The sequence below is a fragment of the Equus asinus genome, chromosome 5 (genome assembly GCF_041296235.1).
Source record: "Equus asinus isolate D_3611 breed Donkey chromosome 5, EquAss-T2T_v2, whole genome shotgun sequence".
NCBI classification, from domain to species: Eukaryota; Metazoa; Chordata; class Mammalia; order Perissodactyla; family Equidae; genus Equus; species Equus asinus.
Window position 1 is genome coordinate 93,541,699 of NC_091794.1, and position 13,011 is coordinate 93,554,709.

Below are 13,011 nucleotides of genomic sequence, written 5' to 3' on the forward strand. Positions count from 1 at the left end.
TCCATTCAAGAAAGACCTTCCTTCTGGTCAGGAAGATGGAAAGGTAGACCTCCTAAGGTAGTGAGGCTTCTATCTCTGGAGGTGTGCAAGCCAGGGCCAGAGGAGCATTCAGTGAAGGACTTGGAAGAGATTCAAACATCCACTGACAATGCCCTTGGGCCCTCGGGTCCTGCAAGTGGATGGATTTGTGGTGTGGATCGCACAGCTTTCTCACTCCCTGTTGCCCTTCTAGGTTGTCTGTTTTCCACCCCAGCCTCTGTTGTAAGGCGAGTTCTTATCCTCTGCTACTTCTTGCCTGTTCCATTAGGGGCTGGATGAACTCGGGGTCAAACTAAGGAGGGTATATTTTTCTTTCATGGGGCAAAGGGGTGGTGAAACAGCAATTACTGAGCTGGCCTTTGTCGAGCGGTTAGTTTGCTAGAGCCATATTCTATCCAGAGGCAGAGGCTGATCTCTGCAATCTGACAGCAGTCCTGAGTTTGCATCCTGCTCTGTCATGGAGCCAAGTGATCTTGGACAAGTTTCTCAACCTCTCTAAGTCCCCAGTTCCTGATTTCAGAGTCCAGAGGTTTACACCACGTTGCTGCCTCACTAATTCACACTAGAAGGTTAGGGATTCTTGGGAATTTGGAGCTGGGAAGCTGTTGTAGCCCAACGGCTGAAGTTTCTGGGGCTTCAGGTAGGTAGAGAAATGTTTGGGTGAAGATTCTTCTCAGAACCCATGGTCATGTTCTGGGTGGAAGTCAAAGGTCAGCAGATTGAATTCTGGGGAAAGTAGCCCCCTGGCAAGAGGGCAAAGGCCCAGGCTTAGATGCCAAGTCCCACACCAGGGCTGAGGGCCTCCTGGCAGGCCCAGAAGCAGGCTTCCCCCATTCCAGTCCCTCCCTGGACACCCACTCTTCACCGTGTTCTGCACACCCTGATGTCTTTGGAGATCCATTCATTCAACAGGTCTCTGCAGTGCACTGCCTGCAATTCGCACCTCTTCCGTATTGCTGGCCTGGGCACACATTTTATGAGCTTCTGCTGTGAGGAGTCCACGGTGGTTGGCGTGCACAGGGGCACAGGCTGTTCCGGAAGCGGCCAGACTCAGAAGTTCTGGAGAGAGAGTAGGGAGGGGAGAGGCCGAGTCCCGGGCCGCTAGGGAGCGGTGCTGCCCCAAAGCCGAGGGTGGAGCTTTCCCAGTCGGCCGGGAAAGGGCTGGGCTCAGCCTATGTGCGAGGGCAGGAGAGAGCAACTGCGGGAGCTCTCCTGCGGAGTCCTGGTGGCGGACACTGCCGGACTGATTCCCGGGATCCCCACGTGACTCTCAGCCGCGGATCACTGGATGCCCCAGATTCCCGGGATCCAATTCCCGATTTCAGATCCTCAGGACCTTGCAATTTGGAGCCTGGATTTCGCCCTGAGCTCCAGATTTCCGGAAGGGGAGCTCCAGATTTCCGGAAGGGGACCTCCAGCCGGATTCTGCATCTCCAGATCCCGTAGGAGATTTCCGATTCCGACTGGATTCCCTAACCCAAGATCCCTGGACCCGCCGCCCCTGGCTCCTGCCCCGCCCAGAGTGCCCAGAGCCGGGCGCCGGACGCCCGAGCGCCCCCGCATGGCGGGGCCGTGCCCGCGGTCGGGGGTCCTGGAGCGCGCCGGCAGCTGCTGGCAGGACCCGCTGGCCGAGGCGTTGAGCCGGGGCCGGCCGATCACAGGGTCCCCGGGCCGAGGCTGCGGGCGAAGCCGGCCGCTCAGCGTGGTCTACGTGCTGACCCGGGAGCCACAGCCTGCGGTGGAGTCCGAGGCAGGAGCCGAAGCGGAGCCGCTGCCCCTACGCTGCCTGCGCGAGGCCTGCGCGCAGCTCCCCGGATCGCGGCCGCGGCCACAGCTGCGTAGCCTGCCCTTTGGGACGCTCGCGCTGGGAGACACCGCGGCGCTCGATTCCTTCTACAACGCGGGTGAGCGCGCGCTGGGGGCGGGGCCCGTAGCCGGGGCGGGGCTTAGATCTTGGGCGGGACTAAAGGAGGCGGGGCTCGGTGACTCACTGGAGACCCCGAGATGGGTGCGGGGTCTAGGGGGCATAGCCAAAGCTGAAGGGCCGGGCCCTGATAACAGTGGTATTTAGGGGGTCTGGAGCGAGGCCAGGCTCAGGCTAAGTGGGACTTAGCGGATCCACGCCCGGCTCCGGGCTTCAGGGTTGGGGCGTTAGCACTCTGGAGTCGGCACGGTGCCTAGGGAGCCGGGGCAGAGGGTGGTATCTCAGGAGTAGGGGTGGAGAACTCAGCCTCAGGATGAACTCTGGCGGACCTCCTGGGGGCGGATCCTAAGAGGTGGAGCCTGGACTAGGGAAAGGGGACGTACGTGGGAGGCTGGAGACCAGGGGTCCTAGCATACTGCTTCCGAGGGTCGGGCTAGAGAGACAGAAAGGGAAGCGAAGGGACCCAATCAGACTGGATTCTGGGCGAAGGATCTTAGGTTGTGAGGCCCCAAAAGCCCCGAGTGAGTGGGCGAGGCTGGAGGCGGAGCACGGTCCTCCGGGGGCGGGGCCAGAAAGCGCGGGTCGCCCCTGCCTCCCGCCATCCCGGACGCCCCGCCCCCGATGCTTATTTGTTCAACCGAGAGTCCGGGAACCATGCTTGCCGGATGTCCATAAAATCGCAGCCTAAAACTGAAGGCTGACTCGACCTCGAGGACACAAAGACACGCGCAGACTCATAGAGTCACAAATCGCATATACGTTGACTTACACAGGCTCTCGCAGATGCTGTCTGCACACAGAGATGCAGTCAGACACACTAAGCTACACACACACACACACACAGGCACACACATACAGGCACAGCATTGTCTAGCACACTGCTGGTGCCTGCCCCTTTCAAGAGACTACGTTGACGTCCCAGGGAGGGTGACTTCTGTGTTTGAACAACTCCTGCCTTTCAAATGGCCTGGAACAGGCTCTGGGCTGGTGCACCGCCTCCCCTTCCTCCACACCCAGTGCCCACAGACTCCAACAGTTGGATGAAGGTCCTAGCCCTTTGAGCCTAACTCTTCTCCTGTAACACCACAGATAATAGTTCTGTGTAAGAGCCAGAGGGACCCAAAAGGGGAAAACTGAGGCCCAGAGCAAAATTAGACCATGCTGGAATCACACTAGAAGGCAGGCCAGGCCAGGATGGATCCCCAGGCTCCTTCCCCACCAAGCTGGGCTTCAGGGCTCAGGGCCTCCGCCCGTGTGCCCACAGATGTGGTGGTGCTGGAGGTGAGCAGCTCCTTGGCGCAGCCTTCCCTGTTCTACCACCTTGGTGTGCGTGAGAGCTTCAGTATGACCAACAACGTGCTCCTCTGCTCCCAGGCAGACCTCCCTGATCTGCAGGCTCTGCGGGTACGTGGCCAGGTGGCTGGTGGGGCAGCCACAGGGCTGGGATGGGGCCTACCTAGAGCACCAGTAACTGACTGTCTGTTCCCTGCAGGAGGATGTTTTCCAGAAGAACTCGGTAAGCAGAATCCACTCTTTCCTTTAATGTGCCCTTTGACCTCCACTATGACTTCTGACCTCCACTATCTTTCCTTGCCTCCTCAGTCACCTCTGACCTCCCAAATGTCCCTGACATTCTTATGACCCTCTGTTCCTTATTGTCTCCCTTCACAAAGTGTGCCCTTCCCTGCTATTCCCGTCCCCATTTTTGGTGCCCTCTAACCCCTTCACTGCCCCTTTCTAACCTGGTGCTGACCTCTGACCTCCACTGATTCCTGCCTCCCTCCCACCAGGACTGCGTTGGCAGCTACACACTGATCCCCTATGTGGTGACAGCCACTGGTCGGGTGCTGTGTGGAGATGCAGGCCTCCTGAAGGGCCTGGCTGATGGGCTAGTACAGGCCGGGGTGGGCACTGAGGCCCTACTCACACCCCTGGTGGGCCGGTTTGCCCGCCTGCTGGAGGCCACACCCACGGACTCTTGGTAATGGGGGTCCACAGAGAGGGCACACCAGGAGGAGGCTGATGAGGGGACAGTGGGCTGGGGCTGAGGGACGGGCCCCACCATTCTCTCTCCCTCCCTCCCCTGCCGCGGGCATCAGTGGCTATTTCCGGGAGACCATTCGGCAGGACATCCGCCAGGCCCGGGAGCGGTTCAGCGGGCAGCAGCTGCGGCAGGAGCTGGCTCGCCTGCAGCGGAGACTGGACAGCGTGGAGCTGCTGAGCCCCGACATCATCATGAATCTGCTGCTCTCCTACCGTGACGTGCAGGTGTTTGGTGCTCAGAGAGGCAGCCAGGGCAATGGCATTAGGTGCCAGACAAACCCGAGTTCAGCTCCTGGTGTGCTACTCAGCCAACGGTGGCTTTGAGCAAACCATCTGACATCTCTGAGCCTCAGTTTCCTTGTTTGTAACAGGGGATGCTCATGTCATCATCTCCCAGGGCAGTTGTGAGACTAGGGCACACAGTGGGTTCCCCGTGTAAGGTGTAGTGTCTGCACTACCTGCTGGGCCTGAGGGAGGTGTGCAGAGGATGGTGGGTGGGTGGGTGGGAAGGTGGGGTGTTGAGGCTGGGAGGGGACCCCAGCTCAAGGTTTTCCTCAGGGTCTGGGGGCCGATGGGACCCACTAGAGGCATCATGCCAGTGCATGCTATTCTCTCATGCAGGACTACTCAGCCATCATTGAGCTGGTGGAGACGCTGCAGGCTTTGCCCACCTGTGACGTGGCTGAGCAGCACAACATCTGCTTCCACTACACGTTTGCCCTCAACCGGTGAGTGGCACAGCAAGGCTTGGGTCATAGCCAGATGGGGACATAGATGTCTGCTGTGCGAGGTCATTGCTGTCTGGGATCACCTCTGTCACGGAATATGCTGACCATTTGATGTCAAATGGTCCCTGTTGTTCTAGGTTACTGCTGTCCAGGGTGGGGTGGGGTGGTGGTGCTGCCCTTGGAGTTGTCACAGCTGTCCAAGGTCACTGATCCTCAGAGTCATTGCAGCTAGGAATCACTTTCACCTGGGATCACTACCTCTAGAAAGGACAGTGCTGACCAGGGTCACTGCCACTTTGGTTCATTATTGTCAGGCCCCTGGAAGGGTTTCTGATGTTCAGGTCTGGGGGTCCCTGGACAGAGCCGGGCAGGGCCATCAGGCAGGTCCCCAGCACACTTTCCCTTCCCCTAGGAGGAACAGGCCTGGGGATCGGGAGAAGGCACTGGCTGTGCTGCTGCCGCTGGTACAATTTGAGGGCTCTGTGGCACCTGACCTATACTGCATGTGTGGCCGTGTCTACAAGGACATGTTCATCAGCTCTGGCTTCCAGGATGCTGAGCACCGGGAGCAGGCCTATCACTGGTAAGAGAGTGGACAGTGGGCTGAGCTAGTAGGATGTGGGATGGGGCTGTGGGCATCAGTCCAGTCCTACGTCCCCCCACCCCACCCCAGGTATCGCAAGGCTTTTGACATTGAGCCCAGCCTCCATTCAGGCATCAATGCAGCCGTGTTCCTCATCGCCGCCGGGCAGCGCTTTGAGGACTCTGAGGAGCTCCAGCTTATTGGTGAGCCCCAATCCTGCCCCTGCCTCTCCACAAACGGGGACTCAGGGCAGGGAGAGAGAACACTGGGCTGAATCTGGGACTGAGCTCATCTCCTTTTGGACCTATTCTGCCTGAACATACACCTGGGTCCTCATACCTATCCTGGTTTCTCAAGGGCCCACAACTGTTCCTAAGCTCATGCCTGTTTTCCTTACACACAGAATTCCACATGCACTTGTTTCCAAACCCTCACCTGTGCCTGAGCTCCTACTCCCACCTGAGATCTTGCTACACCAAAGTTTTCACCCATATCTATGTTCATGCCACATCAATGTTGTGGTCAATACCTGCAACCACTCTCACTAGGGCCCATGCGCCTCTCTCCCAGGCATGAAGCTGGGCTGCCTGCTGGCCCGAAAAGGCTGTGTGGAGAAGATGCAGTATTACTGGGATGTAGGCTTCTACCTGGGAGCTCAGATCCTCGCCAATGACCTCACCCAGGTGGTGCTGGCTGCAGAGCAGCTGTACAAGCTCAATGCCCCCATATGGTAGGTGGCCCCCTCTGCAGCGTTGGCCTGGCCTGGGCTTTCAGCTCCTGCACTGGCATTCTAGCCTGAGCCCTGAGCCAATGACCTGACCCCTTCTAGACCAGTTCCCATGGCATCCAATGCCCATGTTCTGGCCACATCCAAGTCAGTCTACTCTCCCTGGTAGTGCTAGCTGGTGCCTAGGCTGAGTTGAGGGTACGGCTGTGCCTGCAGGTACCTGCTGTCCGTGATGGAAACCTTCCTGCTGTACCAGCATTTCAGACCGACACCAGAGCCCCCTGGAGGACCCCCACGCCGTGCCCACTTCTGGCTCCACTTCTTGCTACAGTCCTGCCAGCCGCTCAAAACGGCCTGTCCCCAAGGGGACCAGTGCTTGGTGAGGCCCATGAGGGTGGGGGATCTGGGAGAGGGGCAGGGCCTTTCTCATGGACCCCACTCCGCCTGTCATCTGCAGGTGCTGGTCCTGGAGATGAACAAGGTGCTGCTGCCTGCAAAGCTGGAGGTTCAGGGTATGGACCCGGTGAGCGCAGTGGCTGTGAGCCTGCTGGAGCCTGAGACTCAGGTAAAGTCACCGCCGAATCCCTCCACTCACCACCAAGCACCCCTTCTTTGGAGCCTTTCTCCCATCCCCAGAACCCACCTCTGCTCCACAGCAGCGCTTCTGACCCTCTGTCTTTTTACAGGACGTTCCCTCCAGCTGGATCTTCCCGGTCACCTCCATCTGCGGGGTCAGGTGAGGGGTGAGGCCTGGGGGCCCGCACAGGTAACGACAGAGGCCGCTGCTGGCTGGCCTGGCACTCACTTGGGTTCTTCATCCCTTCCCAGCGCCTCCAAGCGAGACGAGCGCTGCTGCTTCCTCTACGTGCTTCCCCCGGCCCAGGATGTCCAGCTGTGCTTCCCCAGCGTAGGGCACTGCCAGTGGTGCGCGCGCCTCTCGGGGTCGGGGTACCCTGAGGGCCGGGATGCTCGGGGCAGTGAGAGAAAGGAAGGGACACGTTCCCTGGGTGCTCTGACATAGGAGGGAACAGTTTCCACCCAAGGCGCCCCTCCCACTAGTCTGACCTCCCTCGCCCTCAGGTTCTGCGGCCTGATCCAGACCTTGGTGACGAATCCGGATTCCACGGCGCCTGCGGAGGAGGCAGAGGGCGTGGGGGAGGTGCTGGAGGTGAGGAACGGGGGCTGGGAGTTGGAGGAGGGGGAAGGGCTGAGAGCCCTGCTGAACCCCCATCCCATCCACCCCCGCAGTTTGATTATGAGTACACGGAGACCGGCGAGCGGTTGGTGCTGGGCAAGGGCACGTACGGGGTAGTGTACGCCGGCCGCGATCGGCACACGCGGGTACGCATCGCCATCAAGGAGATCCCGGAGCGGGACAGCAGGTGTGGTGCCCAGGGCCGCGCGGGCGGGGCTCAGGGCTCGCAAGGGCCCAGGGGGGCGGGTCAAGTGCGAGGGACCAGAGTTGAGAGGGTCCTGTAGGCGAGGGAAACGCCGACGCCCTAGTGGTTGGCCCGAGTGAGCGGGCTCGTAGACGCGAGAGTCAGAGCCTGGGGGACCCAGGCCTGTGGGCAGAACCGCAGGGACCAGGCGGGCGGGCCACGGTCTGGAGGAGCCTGTGGACCGGGCGATAAGGTGGGGAAGGTCGGCGAGGGGCTTGTGGGTGGGGCAGATCCTGGGGGCGTGGCTTGGCTGGTGCGGGAGTTGAGTGAGCATCTCCGCCCAAATCTGGTTTATTCCTCTTTCCCTACCTGCCCCCAGGTTCTCTCAGCCCCTGCACGAAGAGATCGCTCTGCACAAACGTCTGCGCCACAAGAACATTGTGCGCTATCTGGGCTCAGCCAGCCAAGGCGGCTACCTCAAGATCTTCATGGAGGAAGTGCCTGGAGGTACCTGCCCTGCGTGGGATGGGAATGGAATTGGAGGTGTGGGGGATGGGAATGGAGCCAGGCAGAGGTGGAGAATCCTCGGGGAAGATGAACCCTAACGTGTGTGGGTGGCCAAGCCTAGAATTAGCTGATGCAGTGCAGCTGGGTAATGGAGCCTGGGCCATGGCATGGGCATGCCTAGGCCTTGGGCAGAGAACTGGGCTGGAGTAAGTGGGTGCCAACAATGATCTTGGACTGTATCTGCCCAGGCAGCTTGTCCTCCTTGCTGCGCTCAGTGTGGGGACCTCTGCAGGACAATGAGAGTACCATCAGTTTCTACACCCGCCAGATCCTGCAGGGACTCAGCTACCTGCATGACAACCACATTGTGCATCGAGACATCAAGGTAAGCCCTGTAGCTGGCTTGCTGGTTGAGGGGTGGGAGAAGGAGGGCCACAGACAGAGGCTGGCAGTTTAGACTAAGTGGGCAGACCCTTTGCAAAGAGGGGGAATTCGTCAAGGAGGTTCCTTAGACAAAGAGAGAAGTTCAGATCTGAAGCCAGACCAAGTGTCAGCTCCCAGAGGGGCATAAAGGGATGACAGGGGGAGAAAGTTGATAGAAGCAAGGGTCAGGCTAGGATTCCCAGGAGATGGGATTTCCTGGTAGGGTACGGTCCTGGCATCAGGAACCCAGCCTGATGTCCACTGAGCACAATATCCACTTTACTCAGGGGGACAATGTTCTGATCAACACCTTCAGTGGGCTGCTCAAGATTTCTGACTTTGGCACCTCCAAGAGGTTAGCAGGCATCACACCATGCACTGAGACCTTCACAGGTAACAGGGTGGGGTGGTGAATGGGGACGCTGACCTGGAGCAGAAGAACTCTTGGGGCCTTCCAGGGAATGGGGGTTTCTCCTAGGCATGGAGTTAGAGGCCTAATGGGGTTGAAACCCAGGGCAAGTGATTGAGCCAGGGGTGAGGTGATGGAATCAAGAATTGGAGCTTGGATAGCTGATGACAATGAGTTTAGTGCCTGAAATGGAGTCCAGAAGTGTTGATGCGGGCCAAAGTGGGTGATAGATGAGTGGATGCGGGCCAGAGTGGATGATGCAATCCAGGATATATGATGGACCTACTGTAGGTGGTCCATCGTGAATGTGATGGAGCCTAAGATGAGTGAGGAAACTCAGGGTAGATGTTTGACAACCAGGGTAGGTGATGGGAACTGTTTTGGATGATAGAGTTCAGGGTGGGTGCAGGTGGCCAGAGGATGATAGAACTCCCTGCCACCCCCACAGTGATAAAGGCTAGATGAGCATTATTGTTACTGCCCCTGTTCTAGGGACCCTTCAGTATATGGCCCCAGAAATCATTGATCAGGGCCCACGAGGGTATGGGAAGGCGGCTGACATCTGGTCACTGGGCTGCACTGTAATTGAGATGGCCACAGGTCGTCCACCCTTCCACGAGCTAGGGAGCCCACAGGCTGCCATGTTTCAGGTGAGACCCCTCAGGGCTTGGCTCATGAGGTGGGGTGGGGACAGACTTGGCTCTGAACACCTCTAAACTTTGTTTACCCTCTCTGCCCCCTCCCAGGTGGGCATGTACAAGGTACATCCGCCAATGCCCAGTTCTCTGTCAGCCGAGGCCCAAGCCTTCCTCCTCCGAACTTTTGAGCCAGACCCCCGCCTCCGAGCCAGTGCTCAGGCATTGCTGGGGGACCCCTTCCTGCAGCCGGGGAAGAGGAGCCGCAGCCCTGGCTCCCCACGACATGCTCCACGGCCCTCAGGTACTACTCAGGTGGAGGCAGTGAGCACACTAGGGCGAGGGCAGAGGAGCTGTGGAGGTGAGAGGGCTGAAGGGGGGCCCAGGCTGACAGCCTTGTGCCTCCCTCAGATAACCCTTCAGCCAGCCCTGCTCCTTCAGCTGACTCCACCACCCAGTCCCAGACATTCCCGCGCCCTCAGGCACCTTCTCAGCACCTGCCCAGTCCCCCCAAGCGCTGCCTCAGTTATGGGGACACCAGCCAGCTCCGGTGAGAGCCCAGGGTCCTGGGATGGGTTTGCTTCATCTGGTTGTACCCTTGTACTCCCTCCAGAAAAAGCCCTCCTTGGGGACCTGGGCATCTTGACCACTTGCAAGGATGGCATTTGGTGCCTACCTCCCAAATGCTCTTACTTATATTTATTGTGCCCCTCTGTGCCGGATTCTCTTTTATCCCTGTGAGGTAGTTATTAAAGTAAAAGAGCCAGGATTCAAACGCTGGGGCGGAGATGGCGGAACGGTGTTTGCTGCCCGCCCCCTATTGGCTGCTCCCTGTTGCACCCAGGGTGCCTGAGGAGCCCGGGGCCGAGGAGCCCGCGTCCCCTGAGGAGAGTTCGGAGAGTTCGGGGCTGAGCCTGCTGCACCAAGAGAGCAAGCGCCGGGCCATGCTGGCCGCGGTGCTGGAGCAGGAGCTGCCCGCGCTGGCGGAGAATCTGCGCCTGGAGCAGGAACAGGTGGGCGGCCCGCCCCAGCGCCCCCTGGTGGTCAAGCACGGACAGGGCTCCTGCTGATGGCCTCCCCCGACTCCTCCACCGGCATCTCTCTTGGCTCAGGTAGGAATACCCTCTGACGACCCTTCTCTTCCTTCTCAGAGTCCCCGTCTGAGCAGGAGTCATGTGGAACAGCTACTGCGCTGCCTCAGGGCGCACATCCACACTCCCAACCGCCGGCAGTTGTCTCAGGAGCTCCGGGCGCTACAAGGGCAGCTGCGGGCCCAGGGCCTTGGGCCTGCCCTTTTGCATGGACCACTCTTCGCCTTCCCGGATGCGGTGAGAGAGCTTTCTCACAGTTAGCGCTGACCAATAATAGGTACTGTGCTTGGGAATGTGCAAGGACTTGATGTTGTAAGATTTTATGTCTTCCCAAGGAAGAAAACCATCGGGAAAGGGACATCTGCTCAGTCTTAGCTTCTCAGCCTCTCCCTTGACTCCAAGCCTGCCCACTTAACTTGCTTGCGGCTGAAGACTTTCTAGGCCTTTCCAACTCAAACCCCACCTCTATTTGAGTTTCAGCAATCTCAGCCGCGCCTTCCTCCCTCTCCAGGTGAAACAGATCCTCCGTAGGCGCCAGATCCGCCCACACTGGATGTTCGTGCTGGACTCGCTGCTCAGCCGCGCTGTACGGGCAGCCCTGGCTGCGCTGGGCCCAGGTAGGCGGGGGAGGGGAGGGGAGCCTGCCTGCTTGGTGGCGAGGGTGTGACCCCCTTGGGGGCGTGGCTAACACAAATAAAGCCGGCAGGGGGCGTGGCCCGTGGGGGCCAGGCTTGACCTGGGCAGGAGGGAGCCGGTGGGCTCGTGACCAAATGGACATCTCCCAGACTGACACTGGCTGACGGGTGCCCAGAGCTCTGCGCCCTCCACCGCTGTCTGGGGGTCCAAATGGGAGTTCTCCCCTGCCTGAGCTCACCCCACTCGGATTGGCAGAGGGTGAGAAGGAGGCAGTCCCACCGAGATCAGAGGAGTCCAGTAAAGAAGAGGAGTCCCTGCAGAGACAGCAGGAGATCCTGGTCCAGCCAAACGGGCTTCCCAGGGAGCCCGAGCAGGATCCCCCACCTCTGATGGTGCAGCTGGGCCTCCTGCGAGCAGAGACTGATAGGTAAAGGGCCTGGAGCTTGCCCATAGCCTCTACATGAACTTCACCCCCACACCCCCTCCATTCTACTCGCCTCCTGCCTACCTACAGGCTTCGAGATGTCCTGGCTGAGAAGGAACAGGAGTGCCAGGCCCTGGTGCGACAAGCTCTACAGCGGGTGGAGGGGGAGGCCAGGACCTATGTCCCAGCCTCAGAGCCCTCAGGTGAGCGGGACCTGGCTGGAGAACACTAATGTGGGTGTGAGGCAACTTCTGGCAAGAGGCACCCCTGGGTTCACCACCTGGCTTCTCCTTGATAGCTGCTGTCACAGTGGACCAGGGCCTGGTGCAGTGGCTACAGGAACTGAGCGTGGACTCAGGCACCATCCAGACGGTGAGGGGGAGAGTGCTGGCTATCCCTGACTCCCACCAACCAAAAACCCCATCTCTGCCCATCTTTCAGCTCTTCTCACTTTCTGCCACTGATGCAGAGAATCTCAATAGTGCACAAGCACTTAGTATACCCCTCCCATTGTACAGATGAGGAAACTGAGGCCCAGAGAGGGGCATGTGATCTACCCTAGCATGTTGGTGGTAGAACAGAGCTAGTATGTGGGTCTCTGGACACATCTTTCTCTGATTTGACCTCTCCCTGTTTCTGTTTATGGGCCTTTGTCCACAATCAGCTGCTGAACCACAGCTTCACCCTCCATGCCCTGCTGGCCTGTGCCACTAGAGATGACCTCATCTATACCCGCATCAGGTATGGCCTGGGCCCTCCAAGGGTGACCTGCCCTCATGCTGGCCAGATCCTGATCCCCAGCCACAGGTCTGTCTAGGTTCCTTTCTGGAAACTACAGGGACACCAGGGTCCCTTGGGGGACAGAGAGGGCATCAGGCAGATAGTGGGTACCAGAGAAAGCCCAGGGCCTTCTGACTGAGCCACATTGAGCCTGCTTCCCCCAGGGGAGGGATGATATGCCGCATCTGGAGAGCTATCTTGGCACAGCGAGCAGGATCCACGCCAGTGACCCTTGGACCCCAGGAGGCTGAATGAGAGCACCTGAGGCAGGAGGCCAGACCCATGGATGGATGGAGGAGACACAAGCAACTTCTGACACACCTGCCCCAGGACCTAGGGGCAAGTGGAGGAGGCCAGGTGGTTGGGGGGCAGGGTAGGGCCTGGGCCTAGCCCAAGTGCGGGGAACCAACCACAGAGACGCCTCAAGCTTATTGAGTACCACCAGGCAAAGACTATTAAACAGAACACTTTTGTACCCTTGGGCCTTGGCAACTTCTGAGGTATGGGGGTGGGGGTCCTGGGGCCAGCTGCCTAAGGTCTGAAGTTCCTTTACCTGGCTCCCTTCACTTCTCCAGCTCTTTTTTGCCATCATTCTCCCACCCCCAAAGCAGACATCAGCCCCCTCTTGCCCTTAGAATAGACTTTATTAACTTTAGCCCAGGGCAGGCCCTGAGATGGTGGTT

At 59.2% G+C, this 13,011-nt stretch overlaps 1 protein-coding gene across 4 annotated transcripts; it reads left to right on the forward strand.

Annotated features, from left to right (window-relative positions):
• Window positions 1–363: 363 nt before the first annotated feature.
• On the forward strand, window positions 364–12,915 carry MAP3K6 (mitogen-activated protein kinase kinase kinase 6). Of its 4 annotated transcripts, none has more exons than XM_014853586.3 (29): window positions 364–1,943; window positions 3,228–3,367; window positions 3,456–3,479; window positions 3,754–3,944; window positions 4,063–4,231; window positions 4,628–4,734; window positions 5,147–5,317; window positions 5,408–5,520; window positions 5,888–6,047; window positions 6,261–6,423; window positions 6,502–6,609; window positions 6,731–6,780; window positions 6,873–6,968; window positions 7,125–7,212; window positions 7,293–7,426; window positions 7,803–7,930; window positions 8,179–8,315; window positions 8,641–8,746; window positions 9,255–9,412; window positions 9,509–9,701; window positions 9,809–9,947; window positions 10,242–10,410; window positions 10,549–10,725; window positions 11,000–11,105; window positions 11,380–11,551; window positions 11,639–11,751; window positions 11,847–11,920; window positions 12,213–12,289; window positions 12,493–12,915. In XM_014853586.3, exons 1-29 carry the CDS (start codon window positions 1,328–1,330, stop codon window positions 12,581–12,583), a joined length of 4,170 nt encoding a protein of 1,389 aa, XP_014709072.1. In that variant the 5' UTR covers window positions 364–1,327; the 3' UTR covers window positions 12,584–12,915. The 4 variants fall into 4 exon arrangements, with proteins under 4 accessions (XP_014709072.1, XP_070366726.1, XP_014709071.1 ...); XM_070510625.1 differs by having other exon boundaries at window positions 12,213–12,355; window positions 12,493–12,720; XM_014853585.3 differs by having other exon boundaries at window positions 6,261–6,609.
• The last annotated feature ends 96 nt before the right edge of the window (window positions 12,916–13,011 follow it).

What these genes read in the sequence shown, in the direction of transcription:
- MAP3K6 (XM_070510624.1), top strand. Translation starts at nt 1,328, where the DNA reads ATGCCCCAGATTCCCGGGATCCAATTCCCGATTTCAGATCCTCAGGAC. An exon ending in ACCTCCATCTGCGGGGTCAG is followed by an intron (nt 6,781 to 6,872) that starts GTGAGGGGTGAG and finishes ATCCCTTCCCAG; the next exon opens with CGCCTCCAAGCGAGACGAGC. An exon ending in TTGTGCATCGAGACATCAAG is followed by an intron (nt 8,316 to 8,640) that starts GTAAGCCCTGTA and finishes CACTTTACTCAG; the next exon opens with GGGGACAATGTTCTGATCAA.